Source organism: Buceros rhinoceros, unplaced genomic scaffold (assembly GCF_000710305.1).
Source record: "Buceros rhinoceros silvestris isolate BGI_N320 unplaced genomic scaffold, ASM71030v1 scaffold3930, whole genome shotgun sequence".
NCBI lineage: Eukaryota > Metazoa > Chordata > Aves > Bucerotiformes > Bucerotidae > Buceros > Buceros rhinoceros.
In genome coordinates this window covers 357-20,062 of record NW_010387717.1, presented here as the reverse complement: position 1 = coordinate 20,062, position 19,706 = coordinate 357, and the positions used below count along the sequence as shown (strand labels likewise).

At 38.4% G+C, this 19,706-nt stretch overlaps 1 protein-coding gene across 1 annotated transcript; it reads right to left on the bottom strand.

Annotated features, from left to right (window-relative positions):
- Positions 1-2,051: 2,051 nt before the first annotated feature.
- On the bottom strand, positions 2,052-19,195 carry DDX43 (DEAD (Asp-Glu-Ala-Asp) box polypeptide 43; the record flags this gene model as incomplete). Its single annotated transcript, XM_010131209.1, has 15 exons — positions 2,052-2,165; positions 6,207-6,294; positions 7,109-7,247; positions 7,964-8,073; positions 8,666-8,793; positions 10,362-10,449; positions 11,211-11,311; positions 12,285-12,426; positions 13,828-13,938; positions 14,616-14,734; positions 14,806-14,962; positions 16,580-16,661; positions 17,200-17,307; positions 18,647-18,761; positions 19,140-19,195. Coding segments are annotated over 15 exons (1,658 nt in total), but the record flags the coding sequence as incomplete, so codon positions are not given.
- Between the last annotated feature and the right edge of the window lie 511 nt (positions 19,196-19,706).

The following is a 19,706-nucleotide window of genomic DNA, read 5'->3' as shown; positions in this document are numbered from 1 at the left end:
AGAACATTTAGAGAATAATTTTACTAAAAGATTGTCATCTCACGAGATTCAGTTTATTAGCTTTCATATACTTGTGTGACACATAGGTAAACACAAGTTCAGACCAAACTCCTTCCCATACAACTTCCAAAGATGAAAAACATTCCCCGTTATCATTAGCAGTCTGCGTGACTGATATAAAAAGGCCTAAACCACAGGCCTTGATCAAGAATTGACTTACTGAGTGAAGCCCTCAGCTTGCATATCCAAAGCCAGGAAAACAGCAACTTCTCAGACTGTCCCAGATCGTGGCCAGATCTGGGGCACATGCAGGTAGTCACTATCATGTTTGATAAAGAATATAAAAGCAGGACCCCTTTCACAGCAAAGCTGGAGGCCTCACCTACGAGTGGATGCGCTGCACGGGAATTCCCAGTGTCTGGGAGGGTTCTCCAAATCCTTCGCTGTGACCGGGGCTCCCCAGCTGATGCACGGATTTGGATGATGGTAACATGTGAAAGGCAATTGGTGATGTATGTACCTTAGTCACTACAGCAAACTCTCTGCAGTAATGATTAGGTGCGTTACTTTGCTTGCTCTTTTTCCTGCTTGGAACTAAAGTAAAATACACTTATTTTTGTTTTTAACTTGGTGTCTGTGTCCTTGCTGTTGACATCCCCCCCCCGCCCCCGCCAACAGTGACAGAACCTAGTATCCAAATGTAAAATTTGAATCAATTTTATTTGAAATAGAAGTTGACATTCAAATTTGTTTCTTCTTCATGTCACTTTAGTAAACTGTTTTTCTTCCTTAAGCTAAAGAATTTCAATCACAAGAACAAGAGTAGAAGCTGTTTTCTTTCCAAGTTAGCCACAAACATGTACTCCTTGTTATGTTCTCCTCCATGAGGAGGACATGCAGACTTCTCAAAAAATCCCCAAAAACAAAACCCCCCAAAAAATCCAATCCACACTCAAGACATCAGTCTTAACAAAAGTGACTTTCAATTGTAAGTTTTAAAATAAAATTCAGAATTATTGCTTCAGCAAACATCAGTTACTGCAAACAGCAGATTTCAACTAAGTTATGAAGCAGGGGATCTTTGTGTTACTAGTTAATGATTAATAGGCATAGAGTACTGGTATAACATAGATAACAATGCTATGTCTAGTGTAGACAAAATTTACCTCTGAGAAACAGGAACTAGAGACCACCGAAGTGTACAAACACGCGTTTTGCAGTTCTTTGCAGCAGAATGAGGGGCATCTTGGCCTAAGCTCACTCAGAGGACACGGTGACGAAGACTACAATGATGAAGTAAAGACCACCAGAGGCCCCTGAAGACCACCTATGGACAGTAGCACCCATGTGAAAGGGACGGTAACCAATGCTAATGATTTCTCTGGAAATGTATGTGTATGTTAATCACTCATCAGAAATCACATGGGTACGTATTTGTAGAATGTATGTAATTATGTGTGCTTTTGTCTCAACACGGCGTGTATGGAGGAGCATTCCTCCCCGTTGTCCAGTGCTGCTAATAATGAATACCGCACAGCAGTGAAAATCCTTGCTGTTAAGCTCATTCTTTTAATGAGTTATCTTTGGAAATCATTCTGCATGCCACTGGCCGATGTGGCATATCAATGCATAAGTACAGTATTTTGAAGCCACACTGACAAACATTGCAGAGAAATGGATTAGTGAATGTAAACAAACAAAAGGAAAAATAATCTTTTACATTCTTATACAATAACAGTATATTTAATTAAAAAAACACCAAACAAACCCACAATATTTGTTTTTAACCATTAGATAATGGCTTTAGAAGTTATGCACAGCACACAAGAAAAAACAATGAAATTAAGCGAAAATAGCATCCAAGCGCAAAACAAGATTCATTTCTATATAAAGTTAATTCAGTTTTCCTTTCTAAGCCACTCTTAAAAAAAAAATATTTTATTTAAATAGGACAGGTACAGAAAACAAAATTTAGAAAATCTTCTACATTCAAGCCCACAGATGCCAGTAGTGGCTATAACGTGTTACTATGTTTCAGTAACTTCAAGGAATTATAATTGTTTTCGGGTCGTTCTCCAAGGTCTTCGTATACCTTTGTCAGTCTCTCTCCTGTTCTGAAATTGTTTGTAACTTTCTGCCATTGCAATAAGCTCCTTAGGAACTGCCTGATAAGAAAGCAACACCAAAAACAAGGTCAGTTTTAAGTAATTCCAAACTTTTAGTCTTTGCTTTACAAAAATGCTATTAATTTGTTCCTAAACTTGATTTTGTTATTGATCTGGCTTCCGCCACTTTGCTGATTTGTCTTTTCCATAGAGATGCACACAGAAATCTTTTAACATAAAATGATACTGAAGTATACTGAAAAAGAATCAGCAGTGTCTCTGGATTTTCAATTACATATGTATGCTAGTACCGCCCCATCTGATGACAACGTATAACCAGCTAATTGAAACATCTATATTTCAGATAGAAATGTATCTTTCAGTGATTACTAACAGCTGGGGAAAATGTCCAATGCCACTACAAGATGATACCATACTATGTACAGATTTGGATGTTCCACTCTTACGGTTGATACTCAATTTTTTTTGGAAGTTGCAAGAGCCTCTGAAGAGAAACTTTAAAGAAGCTTAAAGCAGGTACTTAAAGTGTTGCCACAGGAAGGGTGCTCATGCGGACAAAATAAAGCTAAAAGACAAGAAGGGCAGGAGAAAGTAGTCAGATCTCTTGTCACAAGAGCATCCTACCAAGATCCACGGTACTTTTTGGCATGTTTCTAATTACGTGGAAAAGGAGGCGACACTTTGTCACCTCAAAGTTACTCACGTTCGTAAGGACTGAAGCCCAATGCAAAGAATTACAGACTGTATTAGGTTAAGTAACACTGATAATTGAATGAAAGAAAATACCCATATACCATTCTTAGAGATCACGGAACAAAGGTAGTGCCCAACAAGTCTTAAACCAGATCAGACATAAAGTACATGTTAATGCAGTGTTGACTGCAAAAAGCAGTACAGGCGACTGTGCACTATCAGAAGAGGTTTCAGATCACTAATCTCCTGAAGCTAGCCCACTTGAACCATCTGCTACAGCATGTAGCCACGCAGCAGGTAGAAGACACCCAGTCCAGAATCAGTTTTCTGACCAGAGGGTGAAGAGCAAGTTTCTGCATTGCATGTGAGCATAGTATTAATGTGATTGCTCAGCCTCTGCAGTTTGTCCCTCCACAACGGCACAAATACAGTGCGAAAAGTAAAGAACCAACCAATTTTAATACCTTTAAGTCTCCTTAGAAATGCTTAGGCCTGGCAATGCTTGAACAGGTGAAGGATGCAGACAGGACAAAGGGTCTGGTGGAGCAAGAAGGTATACTCTTCCAGTTCCAAGTTCTTTTTTCAGGCTTTGGAATTCAGCAATGCCTGCTGTTTGCTATCTGCTACTTTTCTTAAGCTGGCACGAGCACCAGTTCACTATATACTTTTTGTGTGCTGCATTGCTCTAACTGGTGAACAACTGCCCTGGCTGGCAGGACTCCACAGAATGGAATGCCTACGGAACAGTCTGTTCTGACGAAGTTTTAAACACTGTTTAAAAATCAAGTGAAAAATTATGCATCTCTAGCTGAAAGTCACTATGGACTTGTATCAGAGATAGAAGTAATGAGACAGATTAGTTTTCAGTGGAAACATGGGATGATTTTGTTCCTCAGTATTGGATCCTCTTACAGTATGAAACAATTTATCCAAACTAAAATTGCAACAATTTCTTTCAAGAGTGATTTTTGAGCAGGCACAAGGAAAGAATTGGAAGAAAACAAGATACGGAAAATAAAAATCTCAGTGAGGTAATATCCAGCACCTAGTGGTTTTTTGAGATTTTTTTACATGCTCAATCTGTGTATCTGCTAAACATGTAAGCTGAGTATGGTAGTCCAAATGAGAAAGCAGAAAAGGATAACAATGTCCTAATTTGTATGTAACATTCTTCTTGGTATTAGAGAGTTCAGTGTTTTTTCTGCCCAATTCCCTAATAAATCTGTCCATGCTCTTAATAAGCTTATATATAACATCCCTGCAGCATGATACAGAAATCTTCTGTCATACTTGTTTTTCTTTAGGGAGATTATCTGTACATTCAGAATCGTGGTGAACATCTGGCTAACAAATGCACCTTACTTCTTTAAAATCAAAATACTTCGAATCTTCAGACCATGTTTTCAGTTGCTTTCCTTCCTTTTTACACGATGCTTTGAGACTGAAGTAATGATATTTTCATTGTCATGAGGAAAAAACCTGCCTGCAGGGATACTTCCCTTCTACCAGCTACAACTGAAAGTTTGAGAATAACGCTGTTACTAACAGTTACCCTTGAAAGTAGGGATTCAGAGATGCTCTTTTCTCCTCTGAACTCAAGAGATTTTCCCAGTTGAACCATCACATATTAAAAACGGCTGGGAACTTCAGTCTGTAGCAGGAGACAAAGCATGGATGGTTAACAGCTGACTGAGAATAAAGCACCTCTCCATCATCATCATGGCTTTGTGAACGAAGATCTGGGAAGGCCTTTTCCCACGCTCACTGCAAGCGATGAGTGCACCCTTCGGGCCTGCGCGGTGGATTTTTTAGGTGAGGCGCAGCGTGCGCGGAACTGGCTCCGCCCTTGACCCCTGAGGTTCATCTGCCAGGGCCTAGCGAGCTTGGACGGTGACAGCGAAGTCACCAGGTCGTAGGGTTGGGTAGAGGGTCCTTCTCTTAGATGATGGATGCCTTACAAGGCTAAACGAGCTCCATCTGCCCGGGTTTGGAGTCAGAGTTGTCCTTCTCCTCGGATGGTTGCCCGAAGGCTAGTGAGCCCATCCTGCCCGTGGACACACTTTGTCTGCCCCTTCAGCTGAGACCTGTCTGGCTTGGGAGACCCCACCGGAGGCACATGCCACCACCAGCACAGCTCTCAACCTCACAAGGGCACGCAAGCTCCTTCCCCATGGCAAGGGGGTGCCTGTGAAAGAGTCACTGCTCTACCTCCGGACATCATAGACCTGGGCACGGGGCAGCCGGGGCCTGCCAAGAACGGGAGTCCTGGAGGACAAAGCACCTCTAAGTTCTATTTAAGTGGCTTCAAGGTATCATTACTGGTTTTCTCTCTTACATATTCTAAAAAAAAAAAACAAAAAAAAACAAAACCAACAAACCCCCCCCCAAAAACCAAAAATCCCAAACCAAAAAAACCCTCACAACCCAAAACAAAACAACCTCCCCCCCCTCCAAAACATGAACAGCCGCAAAACCCCCAAACAAAAAAACACCACACCATCCCCCAAAACCTGCAATTTTAAGAAATTATTATGGGACAACTCTTGTGATGGTGTTTTTTTTCTTTTCCTCTCTCAAAAGCATCTTACCAGGTTTGCAATAAGTGGCACAACATCTTTGAAAGAAGAATTGTACAACAGAAGATTTAGGTTAAGTTCTAACTCGGGGTTTAAAGTTTGAGTAAGCGTCCGTAATAACAACCGCAGGTCCTAGGTAAAACCAATTTAACTTGTACTCACACCTCCCCAAAATTTTTTTCAACTCACATCAGGGCATGAACAGGGGGTGTTCTATAAATCAGACAAAATACTGTTTCTTGTTACAGTAACAAACTGCAATACGATTGTCTCTGCCTTCTCAGATATGGTAGCAAGCAAAAAGTGCTTCTTTTCAACAAGGAAACAAATCACATTCCAGTCCTATTTTCCATACTACTTACAAACACCTGTAAGAAAGGTACCTTGAAAAAGTACATGCAGGTATCACAACTGTCAGACATAAAAACCTGAAAGACAGTTTAGTTCTTCTGATATAAGTACTGCTAATGTTTACACTGTTAAAGAAGAACATCGGTACACGTGTCCAGAAGTGAAATACTGGGATAAAATACTATGAAATTAAACAGAATCTATTATTCCCCTAGAGACCTCTATGTGCACCTATGTTTATTACTTGTGTCTTCAGTTAAGGTTCCCAGTTTTTCTGGGACTCATCTGTAAGGCAAAATACAGCTAAGGATATCCAGGACAACAGAGACTGAAGTACTCATTTTCTGCCTGAGACACTACATTCACCAAGAAAGGTGAAAGTCCACTTAGACCTTCATGAACTGTTTCAGGTGGTAACTCAGAACACATATAAATCTTACCCACTAAGATGTATCCTTACCTGGTTTGCTCTTTCCAGAATTTCGATCAGCTCAGATGCAACCCTCCAGTCATTCTTAGTGAAAAGTGTTACTGCCACCCCAGTACGTCTAAACAAGGAATAAAGTAACTGTTATCTTCAAAACAACCACTGCTAGGCTTTTCCTACTGACCTATACACTTACCAATGGTACTACAGGCAATATTGAACTGGGAGATAAAACTGGCTTGAGTATTTACTCAATTTGCACATGATAGAAAGTGACTTTTCATAAAGATCAGAGTATGGCAATTTGCCTAAAATGGAGTGAAGGCAAAACTAATTTATAATTTTGTTCAATAAACCTGGCATAAAGACCATATTTAAGTATGAAGAGACATAGATCCATATCATGATTAAATAAACACGTACACAAGAAAAAAAACTCAACCAAAATCCCCACACTTGTGCTAACCTGCGAAAGCAGCATTCAAAAGTCTAACACCAAACTACACCAGTGTAACAGGCTGAAAACTTTGAATTTATCTAAGTTTTTCCACAATGGGATGTCTAGGAAACTAAATAACTCAGTGTCTCATGAGGAGAGACACTGAGGAGACAAGCGGAATCAACATTTCGGAATATCTACACAGAAGTTGCTTTGAACTGTAGTTCTTCCCCACATTTAAACTGGCTTTCAAACACCCCTCACTCCCACCCACTTCAATGAAATAACAGAAAAGTGGAAAACTTGTTTGCCTTAAATTTAACAAATTTCAAAAAATTCAAAACATAAAGAAGTCCTTTTATCTAAAACATACTTTGATAGACTCGGCAGTCTTCACTTCCCCACTCCACATCACCTGTAACTCTAGCATTTGACAGAAGAATCACCCATGCAGTGAATATTGACAATATACCACTATTTTCTTATAAACACTTACCCTGCTCTTCCAGTACGACCTACTCTATGAACATATTCTTCAATGTTGCGAGGGAAGTCAAAGTTAAAAACATGAGTAATATCATGCACGTCAAGGCCACGAGATGCTACATCAGTAGCTACCAGTATTCTGACTCTGCCTAAAGTAAGTACAGACAGCAAATGGAAGTTTAGGAAATAAACAGAAAATACACAATTAATGTTTTTCTAGTAACGGTTTCCAGTAATTGGTTTCTCTAATAATGCACTTCATACATAAAGGAAAAATATGCTTGTTGCATGTCATACTGAGTTAGCTTCAAATACAAGATGGTAAGTAAGCACTCAAAATATCCTTTTACTATTATTTGGATTTCACAAGTAGAACAGCAGGGTGCAGAAGCAAGAGACATGCCTAGCTGGTACGAAGAGTTTGTGAAAAGAGCAGAAACTTCAACAACTATGCTCTCAGCTGGCATCCTTATCATAGGACTAACGCTTTATTTATTAGAATGAGATCACACAACCCTAAAGTATAATTCTACTGGCATAATCAAGAGCAAGACTGCTTCACCGAAAGCACCATCATTTGACACTTAAATTTGTCTTCTGTAGATTAACACAATGCTGACTTCTCATACACATTTCAAAATAAAATAAGCCTTATTTTAAATTATTTAGCTCTTAGACATTGCAAATTTTATTGAATGTTTCATTTGCTTGTTTGTTTGGTTAAGTAAACATATGATTCAGAGTTCTTTAATATTTTAATTTCCATGGTACTGCAGAGACATGGCACTTAGAAATGGAGAAAGTTCTGGACATGACGAGCGTTAAAATCTGAGCTAAACAAACAAGTACTTCAGTACAAGCTTACCTTTCCTGAAGTCATCTAAAGCTTGTTCTCGATCACACTGTTCCCTGTTACCATGAAGTGACTGTACTGGAACTCCTTGGAGACTAAAGTTGCTTGCTAAGTCATCAGCTCTAGGATAAAATAAAACAATGGTCCTTAAGAAAAAAAAATTAGAAAAAAGTGTGCAGCATCTAGATTTATATCAAAGACAATAATGCAAAAACAAAAGCTAAACATGAACCTAGAAACAAAACACCACCAAGGCCAGCTAATATTTATTGCAAAAAAAGTACGAAAGCAAGACTATGCCCCTGATATGCTTGCTTTTATTTATATATTGAAAGAGAAATAATAGATGATTTTTGTGCTGTTCACACCAAAAGCTCAAGTATGGTACAATGACCACTCCTCTACCCCAGTCAGGTCTTGTATGCACCAGTGCATATGAAAGTGAACAGGACATGGTATTAATGTATCTCCAAGAATCTTTGCATCTACTTTAACTAGGTGAAACTGAGATTCACCACCACCATTAATCATACTAAAAAGGATACACACTACCAGCCAGTCTGGAGGAATGAATAAGTAAATAAATATACTACTACTACCAACACGTTGTTGACAAGAGCTGTTACACTTGGTAATTATGTGAACAAATAAACTATCTGTGATTTTTGTTAGAAAAAAAATGAACAGATGTAATACTGAGAAGTGATTACATACCTAAGTTTTCTTCCCACAAAAATGATGACCTTATCTTCTGGCTTCATGGAGTCAACAAAGTTTTGCATGAAAATACTTTTATCCTCCTCAGCAACAACAACAACTCTCTGTTCTACTGTACCTACTGCCTGTTAAACGGCAAAATGGAATTTTAAGTAGAAACAGATTAGAGTAATATTTTTTCTGTTAATTCCCATACTACGACAATATAAAAACATGATACCATGAAAAACTATTTTAAAACCAAAATATATATCAGTTTGGAGTTCAAACAATGAGTTTTTTTGTTGTTTCCTAGTTGCTTTAGGGGAATACTAAAATGCATCTTTCAGCAGTTTGCCAAATCATGTCTTTACAGAGCTTTAGAGGGTACAGATTAGCAGACTAGTAAAGTGAAATAAATATTCCTAATATTAGTGAAAGTCAGATTGGAGTATTTTCATTTGAGTATATTTTATGCTAAGCCAGAGAGAGTTGGAACAAGAGAAGTCTTACATGAAAGGAGAAACTATTAAACGAGATTCTGTAATCAGTTTGAAATGATCGGTTCTGTGCAATTCTTCCAACAACAGTTTGTTAACAAAAACTTTACTCCATTATATCTGAAGGTTGCCACAGAATGCGTAAGGTATACTACATAAGCAGTATGAAGGTCTAGACACTCTCATGGTGCTGCATAATGATCTTGTGGCAAGGGTCGAAGAATCAATCAAATAAATAGAAAGATTTTCTCTCCACAGGGAACCCTTCCCCCCTCCCCATCCAGAGGTCACCTCTTCTATTAAGAGAAGCTCCCGTAAAAGAGATTAATGCATCAGACAAAAGAGCTACAACAGCAGCTGATGTCTTTCAAACTCCAGTTCTCTGTCCTTGACAGGTAATGCCCTTTGACAAAAGCATAGTTCTGAACAGAACAGATGAAAAGTACATTTTCCCCCTATTTGTACCTAAAAGTGTGTTGGCTACTAGTTTTCCTCATTCCCTATCACTAAAGCAGTGGAACTGAGAGGGAAAATTTCATAATTTAAGAACCAAACTCAAAGTAGTCTCCGGATCAGGATGTACAGATCTTGGAAGAAATCCTATTTCTGTAAATTCTGTTGGTACTGAAGCCAACTACACATAGCTGCACATAAAAAGGCACAAATCTACATATTAAGAAGCTTTGAATTTTAAAGACAGTTCTTACTCTAACATATACTGTTCCTGCTCTAGGTAAGTGCCCTCTAAGAGTTTAGTACAGAGCTTCCACTCTGAGAAAGCAGCAGTTAAGAAACACAGATCCAGATATGAACTTGTACAGATTAGAAGGAAGACCTTCAGGAGGAAAAGTAAGTAAAGAACAAAACCTTGCTGAACAAAAGGGAAGGCTGCAAAAACAAGGCTTCAGGCAAGAACACATGGCACTGTTAAGTTCAATATGCAGACTTCAACCTGACTGATATCTGTTGCTTGTGACATTTTCTACTGAAGATCTAGGACTTCAAGATCTTGTTTCAGAAACTTGAGAACAAAGCTTTTTTCTATTTTTTTAACTTTTTTTTAAACTATTAATAGAACTTTAAAAGAATATATGGAGCTGTTTTTTGAAAGTTCAGATTGATCTTAAAGTTACATGCATTTATTTACAGTTACATGGTTTAAAGGAAGGTTCTTCTCCAAAAAAAAGAAAAAAAAAGAGAACAGAACAACTTACTGCTAAATCAAGAGTGTCAACATATACAATCATAGGATTTTTCAAATAGGATTTTGCTAGGCGACGAACACCATCAGGCCAAGTAGCACTAAAAAGGAAAATAAACACACGAGAATAGGGTGCAAAATCTTCTCCAGTTCCTCACATCACATTATTCTTTTCTTGCTTCAGTGAAACACTTGAGTATGCATTAACAGTAGTGAGTTTATGTAAGTTTTAGAAACAATCTTAAGAAGTCATTAGTAAGGAGCAGTCAAGCTTTAAAGATACCTTTCTAGGTTAAAAGTACAGGCAGTAGTTATGGAACTTTTCTAATAAAGCCAAAACTGAGGTTAGCAGCAGTTCAATGATACCTAATGAACAAATTTCTAATCTGTTTTTCTCTCCAAAACAATAGCTCCAATGCAAAATACAGTAACAAAAATTGTTAGGATACTCTATTGTTAAGCTCCAAAAAGCTGCATAATTTAAACATTAATCCAGGTACAGACTAGTACAGATACTGATCAGGATGTTACGACACACATTTGGTCCCAGATGGGGAAATGCAAGTTGGCATTTCAAATTGATACAGAAAATTCTAGTACTCCCATGACTCCTTCCTTTTTTGGCAAAAACTCGGTTGTTTTTATAGTTGATGTTAAACACCAGAAAAGAGTTACCAAATAAAAATAGAATTGTCAAATGACTCGTTAGGACTGACTAGACAGAACCAGAAAGAAAACTGATGCCATTCCCACTTAGGCACGTAGAAGTTTTAATAAAACTGACCATTTAGTTTGAAGTTAACCTGTTCAATAACCTTATGTTTACAGCGTTCAAGTACTGAGTACTATTATGTCTACATACCTTGTCATAACAGTTTGTCTATCAGGTCGCACATCTATTAGGATCTTCTTTATCTGAGGTTCAAATCCCATATCCAACATTCTGTCAGCCTCATCTAAAACCTGCTCAGAAGAAGGTTATTTACTGCATATAGTTCCTTAGATAAGGGTTTCAGCAAGACATTACATTGCAGACTATTTTAATGGAAATAATTTTAATTACAGAATCCACTCCATAATGTATCGCAAAACCTGTTCAACTTCTATTTCACCTCTTCATTTTCCTTGAAGCTTTTTCATTTAGTAATACATTTGTGGGCAGAATGAGAAAATCTACAGTACCTTTAAGAACACTTACAGTCACTGAAGAAAGTACGCTAAGAACTGTTAGCTAGATTTCGAGTTAAACTGTTACAGCGTACCGAGTATTTAATCATTAGAGGGGAGTGGGGTAGAGACGAGGGAGGGAAAGCAGGCCAAATTGTCAAACTAGACAATGTCACCAGTTAAACAGACACCTCAGAAATAATTTGAATATACGAAAGTATTTTACAAACTAGCAATGGTTTTAACTGTCCAGCAGAGCAAAAGGCAAGAATGAAATGAAGACATAAGGATTCATGACAGTGTTTACATGGCTATTTTCCCACTGAGATCAAAAGAAAGTTAGTCACCCAAACATTTAAATATCTGTTTCTAACTCTAGTGCTTACTGTACGAGTTCTGTTAAGAACCTGAGTCACTGGTAACCTTTAAAAGAAAAGGAAGGGACAACTTGAAATGCATTTCATCCATTAATAACTGATCCTGACAAAATGAACCTGAAAGCAACAGACATTACTAGTACAAGATAGCAATTTAGCATATTTAAAATGCTTACTGTGCTAGAAGCCCATTTTTTTTTTCCTAGGCAACATTCCACATCTGCAATGCAATTCTGGTGAGTATGAACCATCCCTCCAACTCCAGTCTCAGTGTTAAGGTGTATTGTAATTAAGACTTAAAAAGTTTAAAGAAAATGTCATTAAAGCTTAAGTTCACACTAAGTCAACCATTTCCCAACTGGTGTATTATTCATTCTGCATCAGCTACTTGCCAAGTAAGTTATGCTCCTCAAATTTATGAAGTTGTTCATTTGAAGATCATTCAGTCTGCCAGGAGTAGCAATAACAATATCCACACCTTTGGTAACAACGTCTATCTGTCCTTTTCGATTCCCACCACCATATATGCAGATACTGAAAAATAAAATATTTTACAGAAGCAGTGTATTAGGGTTCAACTAAAGTCAGTCTTTTCCAAATGCCACCATGTTGCTTCATTTTAAAAAGCATCGTCTGGTATTACCAAGAGGAAGGAATACAGTAAGCATGACTGACAGTATCACAGTAAATAGTGGACTTTAACACTGAATGATACTCCATCAACAGTTCAGTAACAGCCTTCTGCTGAAACTGCACTGGAAGTAACCATGAAAGAAAAGAAGGAAACTAAGCTATGAGTATGTCTTGGGTTGTTCTGAAAATATTCACACCAAAACCAGCTGAACAAATGAAAGGATGCATGATTTTTTAAACATCAAAAAGTACCAACAACACTCACGTGTTCTGCTCCTAAAACCATCAAGGCTCTCAATAAGGTATTAGGCTTACACACAACTTAAGACACTCCATAGAACTCCTTAGTATTCTTGGGAAGGAAGCAGAACATGCATTTCAATGTTTGATGACTGCAAGACTAATTCTGCAAGACTAATTCTGAATGCTATACAAAGTTAGCAGAGAGCCCTAAAAGTAAGTTTCAGAGTATGTTCAATAGCTTAAATGAAGATCTACACTCTCAGCAGGTTTGTGGATGGAACTAAATTGGGGGAGCAGTTGAAACACTAGAGGGCTAGGCTATTACCCAGAAGAACCACAGAAGACTAGGGAAATGCGCTGACAGGAATCCCACGTAGTTTATCAAAAGCAAAGATGGGGATGAAATTACTCCATGGCTGAGGGCCAATATGCTAGAAGAAGGCTTTGCAGAAAGACTTGGGTGGCCAAGAAACTAAGCAGTGTAACCCCACAGAAAATAAAGCCAGCTGCATACGCTAGAGGAGGTAGACAGCAGGTTGAGAGGACTCATTATTCCACTTTATTCAGCACTTGTGAGACTACACCTCAAGCACAGTATTCAGTTTCTGTACCACCTGCCTCTATGACAAGACAGACATACACACACTGAAGGAATTCCAGCAGGCAGCTACCAAGATGGCCAAAACGATGGAGTGCATGACATGAGAAGCTGGTGACCAGGCTTGTTCAGCCTGAGAAGGAAAAGACTCATGGAGGTGTTATTGTTGACTACAACTACCTAATAACAAGGTGCTGGAAGACACAGCCAGACTCTCTTCTCAGCTGTCAACACAGAAGGACAATAAGCAACAAAGCTACAATACACAGAACTCCAACTACATTAAAAAAATACATTTTCACCATGAGACTAGTCAAAACACGCATTCTAAAAAAAGTGAAAATACAAACTCTGCATTAATTGCCTTCCCTCCTCTCTTAGCAAATACAATCATTTTATTAGGTGAATTAAACCACAAGTGGTAGGAAAAACAACACTTAACAAGCGAGAAGTAAGATTACCTTTTAATTTCTTTGTATGTGTACTTCGAACACTCTGCCTCTACTTGAAGTGCCAGTTCTCGAGTGGGAACAAGGACTAACATTCCTGGTCCCCCACGCTGATCTTTGGATCTGCAATACGGCATCTTTAGAGTGTGGTAGGCAAAGTCCCGCACATCTAATATCAACTATTTTTATAATGTTCTAGACTTTTTCAGTACACTGCTACTAACAGAACTTAATGGAGAGCATCTCTCTTACAAGGAAAGGCTGAGAGACCTGGGTCTGTTTAGCCTGGAGAAGATCCCCTCTCAGTCTTATCAATGCTTGTAAGTATCTAAAGGGTGGGTGTCAAGAGGATGGGTCAGAGTCTTCTCAGTGGTGCCCCGTGACAGGACAAGGGGCAGTGGGCACAAACTGGAACACAGGAAGTTCCATCTGAACATGAGGAAAAACTTATTTGCCTTTGAGGATGGCAGAGCCCTGGAACAGGCTGCCCAGACAGGTTGTGGAGTCGCCTTCTTTAGAGATATTCAAAACCCACCTGGATGTGATTCTGTGCAACCTGCTCCAGGTGAACCTGCTTTAGCAGGGGGTTTGGACTAGATGATCTCCAGAGGTCCCTTCCAACCCCTACCATTTCTATGGTGAAAAATTTGGTACTTATTCCACCAAGTTTACAATTTTTTTTTCTAATTTATGATTTATTACCTTCTTTACTAGAAAACCAGCACAAGGTGGGGGTGGGATATGGGGCAGAGGGAAGTAGCCACAGATAAAACAAGTCAGACATGCAACCAAGTCCTTACATTGGTTGTGAAGTCAAGTGAATGAATCCAGGCATTAAGTATGCTAATGTCTTCCCGGTACCAGTCTGGGCTATACCAATAAGATCAATTCCTTGAAGTACGATCGGCCATGCCTGGGACTAACATAAAAAACCAAATAAACGTACTCTTCTCTTAAGTCTCAGTTAGAGTTATCAAACTGAAGAAATACCTGAATCGGAGTAGGCTTTTGAAAACCAACTTTTCTTATATTAGTCATTATATCAGGATAATTCTCAAATGCATCTTCAAATTTACAAACAGGATTGGGAATGCAGCGCTTTTCACCTTCTTTTAAGTCATCACAAATTATGTTATTATTTTCTTTCCTGTACAGAGTTAAAGAAGTGCAATTAAAGTCTCATTAGCTGAAAAGTAGAACTAACACAAAATACTGCCTTCCTCATCTTTTCATTTATTTATTTATAATTCATTAAACAACAAAAACCAAGTTCAGGCTCTTGAATCAGACTTATAAGTATTCTTCTAACTTTTAAAAAAAGCCTTCCTACAGCAACACTTCTCCTGGAGGCATCAATTATCATTCATTCTTAGAATGACTGATTTGTAGCTATATATGGTTATTAACACGAACTGCAGTCCTGTCATATCAGACTTCAATTATACTCTATTACAAATTAAATAACTGTGACAAGTTTTTAAAACTAAAGACAACCCAGAACTCATAGGAATGGATTTGACTTCTTTGTCAGAATCCTATATTCTGACAAATGCCTTCCCAAAAATATTTTCAGCTCCCAGCTTCCTAGATGCTCTAGGAAATGCAAACAGAACAGTTTAGAAAAAAGAATGTGGTCAGTAAGGCAAGCTCAAAAAAACCCTCCACCCTAAAATCACATGAACAAAATCCAAAACACACCACCACACACAAAAAGCTACATTAAAAATGCAGGTTCTGGGGCTCTCCCCAATTAAGATGTATTAATATGCATAAGGAGTTTATCATCATTCCAGTCCTGTACTCTTCTGAAGATTTCATTCAGTAAATGGTTTTACTTCAAATGGGGCATGGGCTAGAAAAGAATGGATAATTCAGCTTCTCCTCATGCTTACAGAAAAACTATTTTTTCCACTGTCTTTTTCCCTGAAGCAAACAGATTAGATAAAAAAGGGAAAATGTTCCTTTATCACACAAGTCTATTCCTCAATGCGTGTTCTGAACCTACGGAACATTACTCTGTTGCTCTTGACTAGCTCAAACACCACAATGCACATACACTTTAAGGATACAGGTGTCAATTCCATGCTTTGTTCACTGTGGCACGGTTTCTCTGGTGGGCATAGGCAATAGAAAAGACAGACACCACTCAAAAAGAAAAGTAACAAAAGCTAATGCTTCAAGAACATTCACCAACTTCATTAGAACCACTGAAAAGGGTTGAAACTATTACTAGGGCCTGGTCAGAATTACTTGAAACAGATGATCTACTTTTCTGGCAAAGTAACCTCGTAGACTGCTGGATCAAAATGAACAGATACAGTTAACTGAGGCATGTACTCACCAGGATGCACTTGTAAAAACAAGATAGATAGGAAGACAACAGTAAGAGAAATTGAAATTTTGCCTCAAAGACGGTATTTGACTACAATATATGATGAAAAAATGGGAATTTTTTTCATATTTGAAAGGACCTAGAAAATGAAAACATGCTCTTTCATGAGATGCAAAGAAACAGCCAAAAGCCAATGAACTGTCTTTTTTCCCTTCTGAGAGTCGATTAGATCAAACACTTTTAGAGAAGCGGTTAGTCCCTAAAAGTTAGTTTTCCAAGCAATTTTCATCTGCTAGTTATTCCTAAGAAAACGTTCCTAAGAAAGTTTAGGTTACTACAAGACCTTAACATTACAGTGTCAGTCTCCGTATTTCATCTCCCACTTCCTGGGCTTTATATCTTAACCATTATTCCCTATAAAAATGAACTTACCGCCACAGTTCCACTTCTTCTTGTGACATAGATGCAGTCCTTGGCGATTCTTTATAGAAGTTTTTCTCAATTGGAGGCAAGCCTTAACAATTGGAAAAAAAGAGTAAGAAATGCTACAGATTCAGGGTAAGTCTGCTAAAGCTTAAGATGGAAATCCCATAACCCAGATAGCGCCCTGTACTAGGAGACCAGTCAAAAATAATGGAAGATTATTGGTGTTATCGTAGAAAACGAAGGCTGAGACAAACACTTTAGTATCTGCAAGGAAACCACTTCTCCACATTTCAAATTCTAAAGTAATTCCTACTAAGATATATAGTATAATGTTTAACAAATTTCAGATTTTTGCTGTGGCCACGTAGAAAACAACGTTTTCAAAGGGTGAAGTCAAAGTACCAACTGAGTTGCAAATATAAGTCTTCGTATAGCGACTACAATGTCCTCCATGGCCATGGTGAGAAATGTTGACATGGTCACTTCACTGCAAATACTTAACTAATTTGGATGCTGGAAGATTCAGTAGATTCAGTCATCTCAAAGCAAAAATTAAAAACATTTAAGTATTTAACAGATTTATCATATAAAGAGAAGTACCACAGAATGAAAATTTTAAAACTAACCTGCCCACTTCATAGCTTCATATTTAGCTTGGTTTTCTCGAAGAGAGGCCCAGTTAATCACTGGTTTCTTTGGGTTATTTTCAGGCTTGATAATATTCAAGGCTCTTCCTGCGGATTTAGTACCAAAATGATGCTGTTTGATGGAATCTGTTGCAATGTGGGGGAGAACCCCCCCTCAAAACAAACACTTTATTTACTTTTTCTATTGTAAGGCCTCTCGTGATTTTGAATAGACATGAAGCATTTAAACACAAAATTCTTTCATAGGTCTCAGCCTTAAACATCAGTAAAACCTGTACAAATCCACTACAAAAGGAAGCATTTCAACATCTTTAGCTACTTAAAGGAAGTAATGACAGATGCCGAAATGCTCATCCTCCAGCTATAAGTAAAGCTTGCTATACAGCAGGCTTTTGAATCCAGATAATATGCAGACAGAAAACTTTAACAGCTACAAGAGCAAAGTTTACTTCTAAAAGCATCCAACAACACCACAATAAAGCCGCAGTGTAGTTATACTCTATACTCCTTTTCTGGATGAGGGTAACATTTAAGAAAGAAAGGTTTTACACTGAGGATATAAATGGCCACACAATTATGTATTACTGAAAAGCAGGAAACATGGGGGAAACAGTCACACACACTAAGAAAGTGTTAACTGTTTCTAGCCTCATGAAACATACTTGTCCACCTTCTGGGTCATTTCTAAAAATCACAATTCACAACTACTCCATTCCTTATTCTAACACTGGAACACAGCTCTCTGATCCCTTCCTTATCAATGGCTCAGATACACAATTTCAGATGTTGTTTGCCTGTTGCCAAAAAGTAGTTGGGAACACACACAAAACCAGTACCAGAAGCAGCATCTCAATATTCAATCATTAAATATATATCCAGGTAACAGACAAAGTCAACAGAACAAAGCTTAGTAAAGTGAAGTATGATGTGTAACATCAACTCTTAAATGTCTTAAATGCTGCCTTCCCATGAAAGTAGCAAGAAGTCAGCATGGCCCACGTTATAATCAGTACATGTTTGCTTTATGGGCTACATATATGAAAGCTTGTTCAATTTTAATACCGCACAGATACATTAAAAATTAAACTAGAACCAACACTTGTAATTTCAGGCAATCAGATAGATAATGTAAGAAACCAAGCAGTATAACATTTTGCATTCATTAAAATTGTTGAAAACACATGGGAACAGGTTTTCACAGAAGTCCAGCAGTTTGAGGGAGGAAACTGCTCATCAGTGAGAAAGGAGGATGTTTAGATATTTCTGTTTTAAGGGTGTATGCCATTGGCCAAGAAGATGGTGAAAGTTAATTCACTGCAGTAAAATACTAATAATACAAAACCACTCCAAACTATCAAATATATGAAAAGACAATTCAAAGGTTTTTTTCCCCCCAAAACACAGCTCTTACCTTTCTCAGTCCCACCTCTGATGTTTTGTCCGGATCTTGTAATAGCATCATCAAGCAACATCTTTGCTTTGTTTTGCATAGCAATGCTGCCAAAACTCTGTACTTCAGCTTCATTGGTTCCCTTTATAACCTATGTTCATAAAACCTTACTGAGTTTTTTAATATTGCAAAGACAAATCTTATATAAAAACACATACTGAAAACAATCTTTGAGGATTTTTTCCTGAATTTTAACTTCTCTTCCCAAGAAAAGTCCCTTTAATTTCCTTCCTAAAAGGAAATAAATGCATAATTAAGGAAAAAAAATCACTAAGTTTTTCATCCTTTTACATAACAGTCAAGTCGCAGCCTCAATTCTACCTCCTTTTTACAAATTCTTGTAAAAATAGTAAATTATTACAGCTATTGGCAACACCCTTCAACCAGTAACTCTGGTTGCTGGTAACTCTGGAAGCAAAACCAAGTATGTTCCGGAGCCCAGGCCTGGATGACATACAGCACATGGTACCTTTATCCTGGAACCCGAAGAATCCTCAAGCTCTCTTGTATTAGCTGTGCCTCGACCTGTTATAAAGATACACTGCAAGTATTACATAGATCTAACCCCAACTGTCAAAAACTGCACATGGTAACTGTAAGTATTGGTTGTGACCAAAACATTAAGACTTTTATGTGAGTGCATGCATCCATAAATAAAAGAACTTGGGATACCAAAGTGTTGGAAAATGCAAGTAACTTTCGGCAACTAATCAAACACAAGGTGCAGGGGAGTGGGAGGCTCCTCAGCTGAAGAGACGGAGCAGCAGAACTAGCTCAAAGGCGAGCCACCGTTAGTGGCATCAACCCAACTGCTTTGAGGAGGAAAAACTCAAGCTGCCCTGGAGAGTGGGAGAGCTCCACTCCTCAGCCTGCAAAAGCATCCTGGCAAGAGAGGTGTAAGGGGCTGGGCCATTCCAGGGCCAGGGGCACGAAGGAGCAGCGATGCACCTCCTCGGAGTACAGAGGGAAGGGCAGCGGCCCACACGAACCAACCTTCTCCAGGCCGGGTCCTCTCCTGCCCCACCCGCTTACGTCA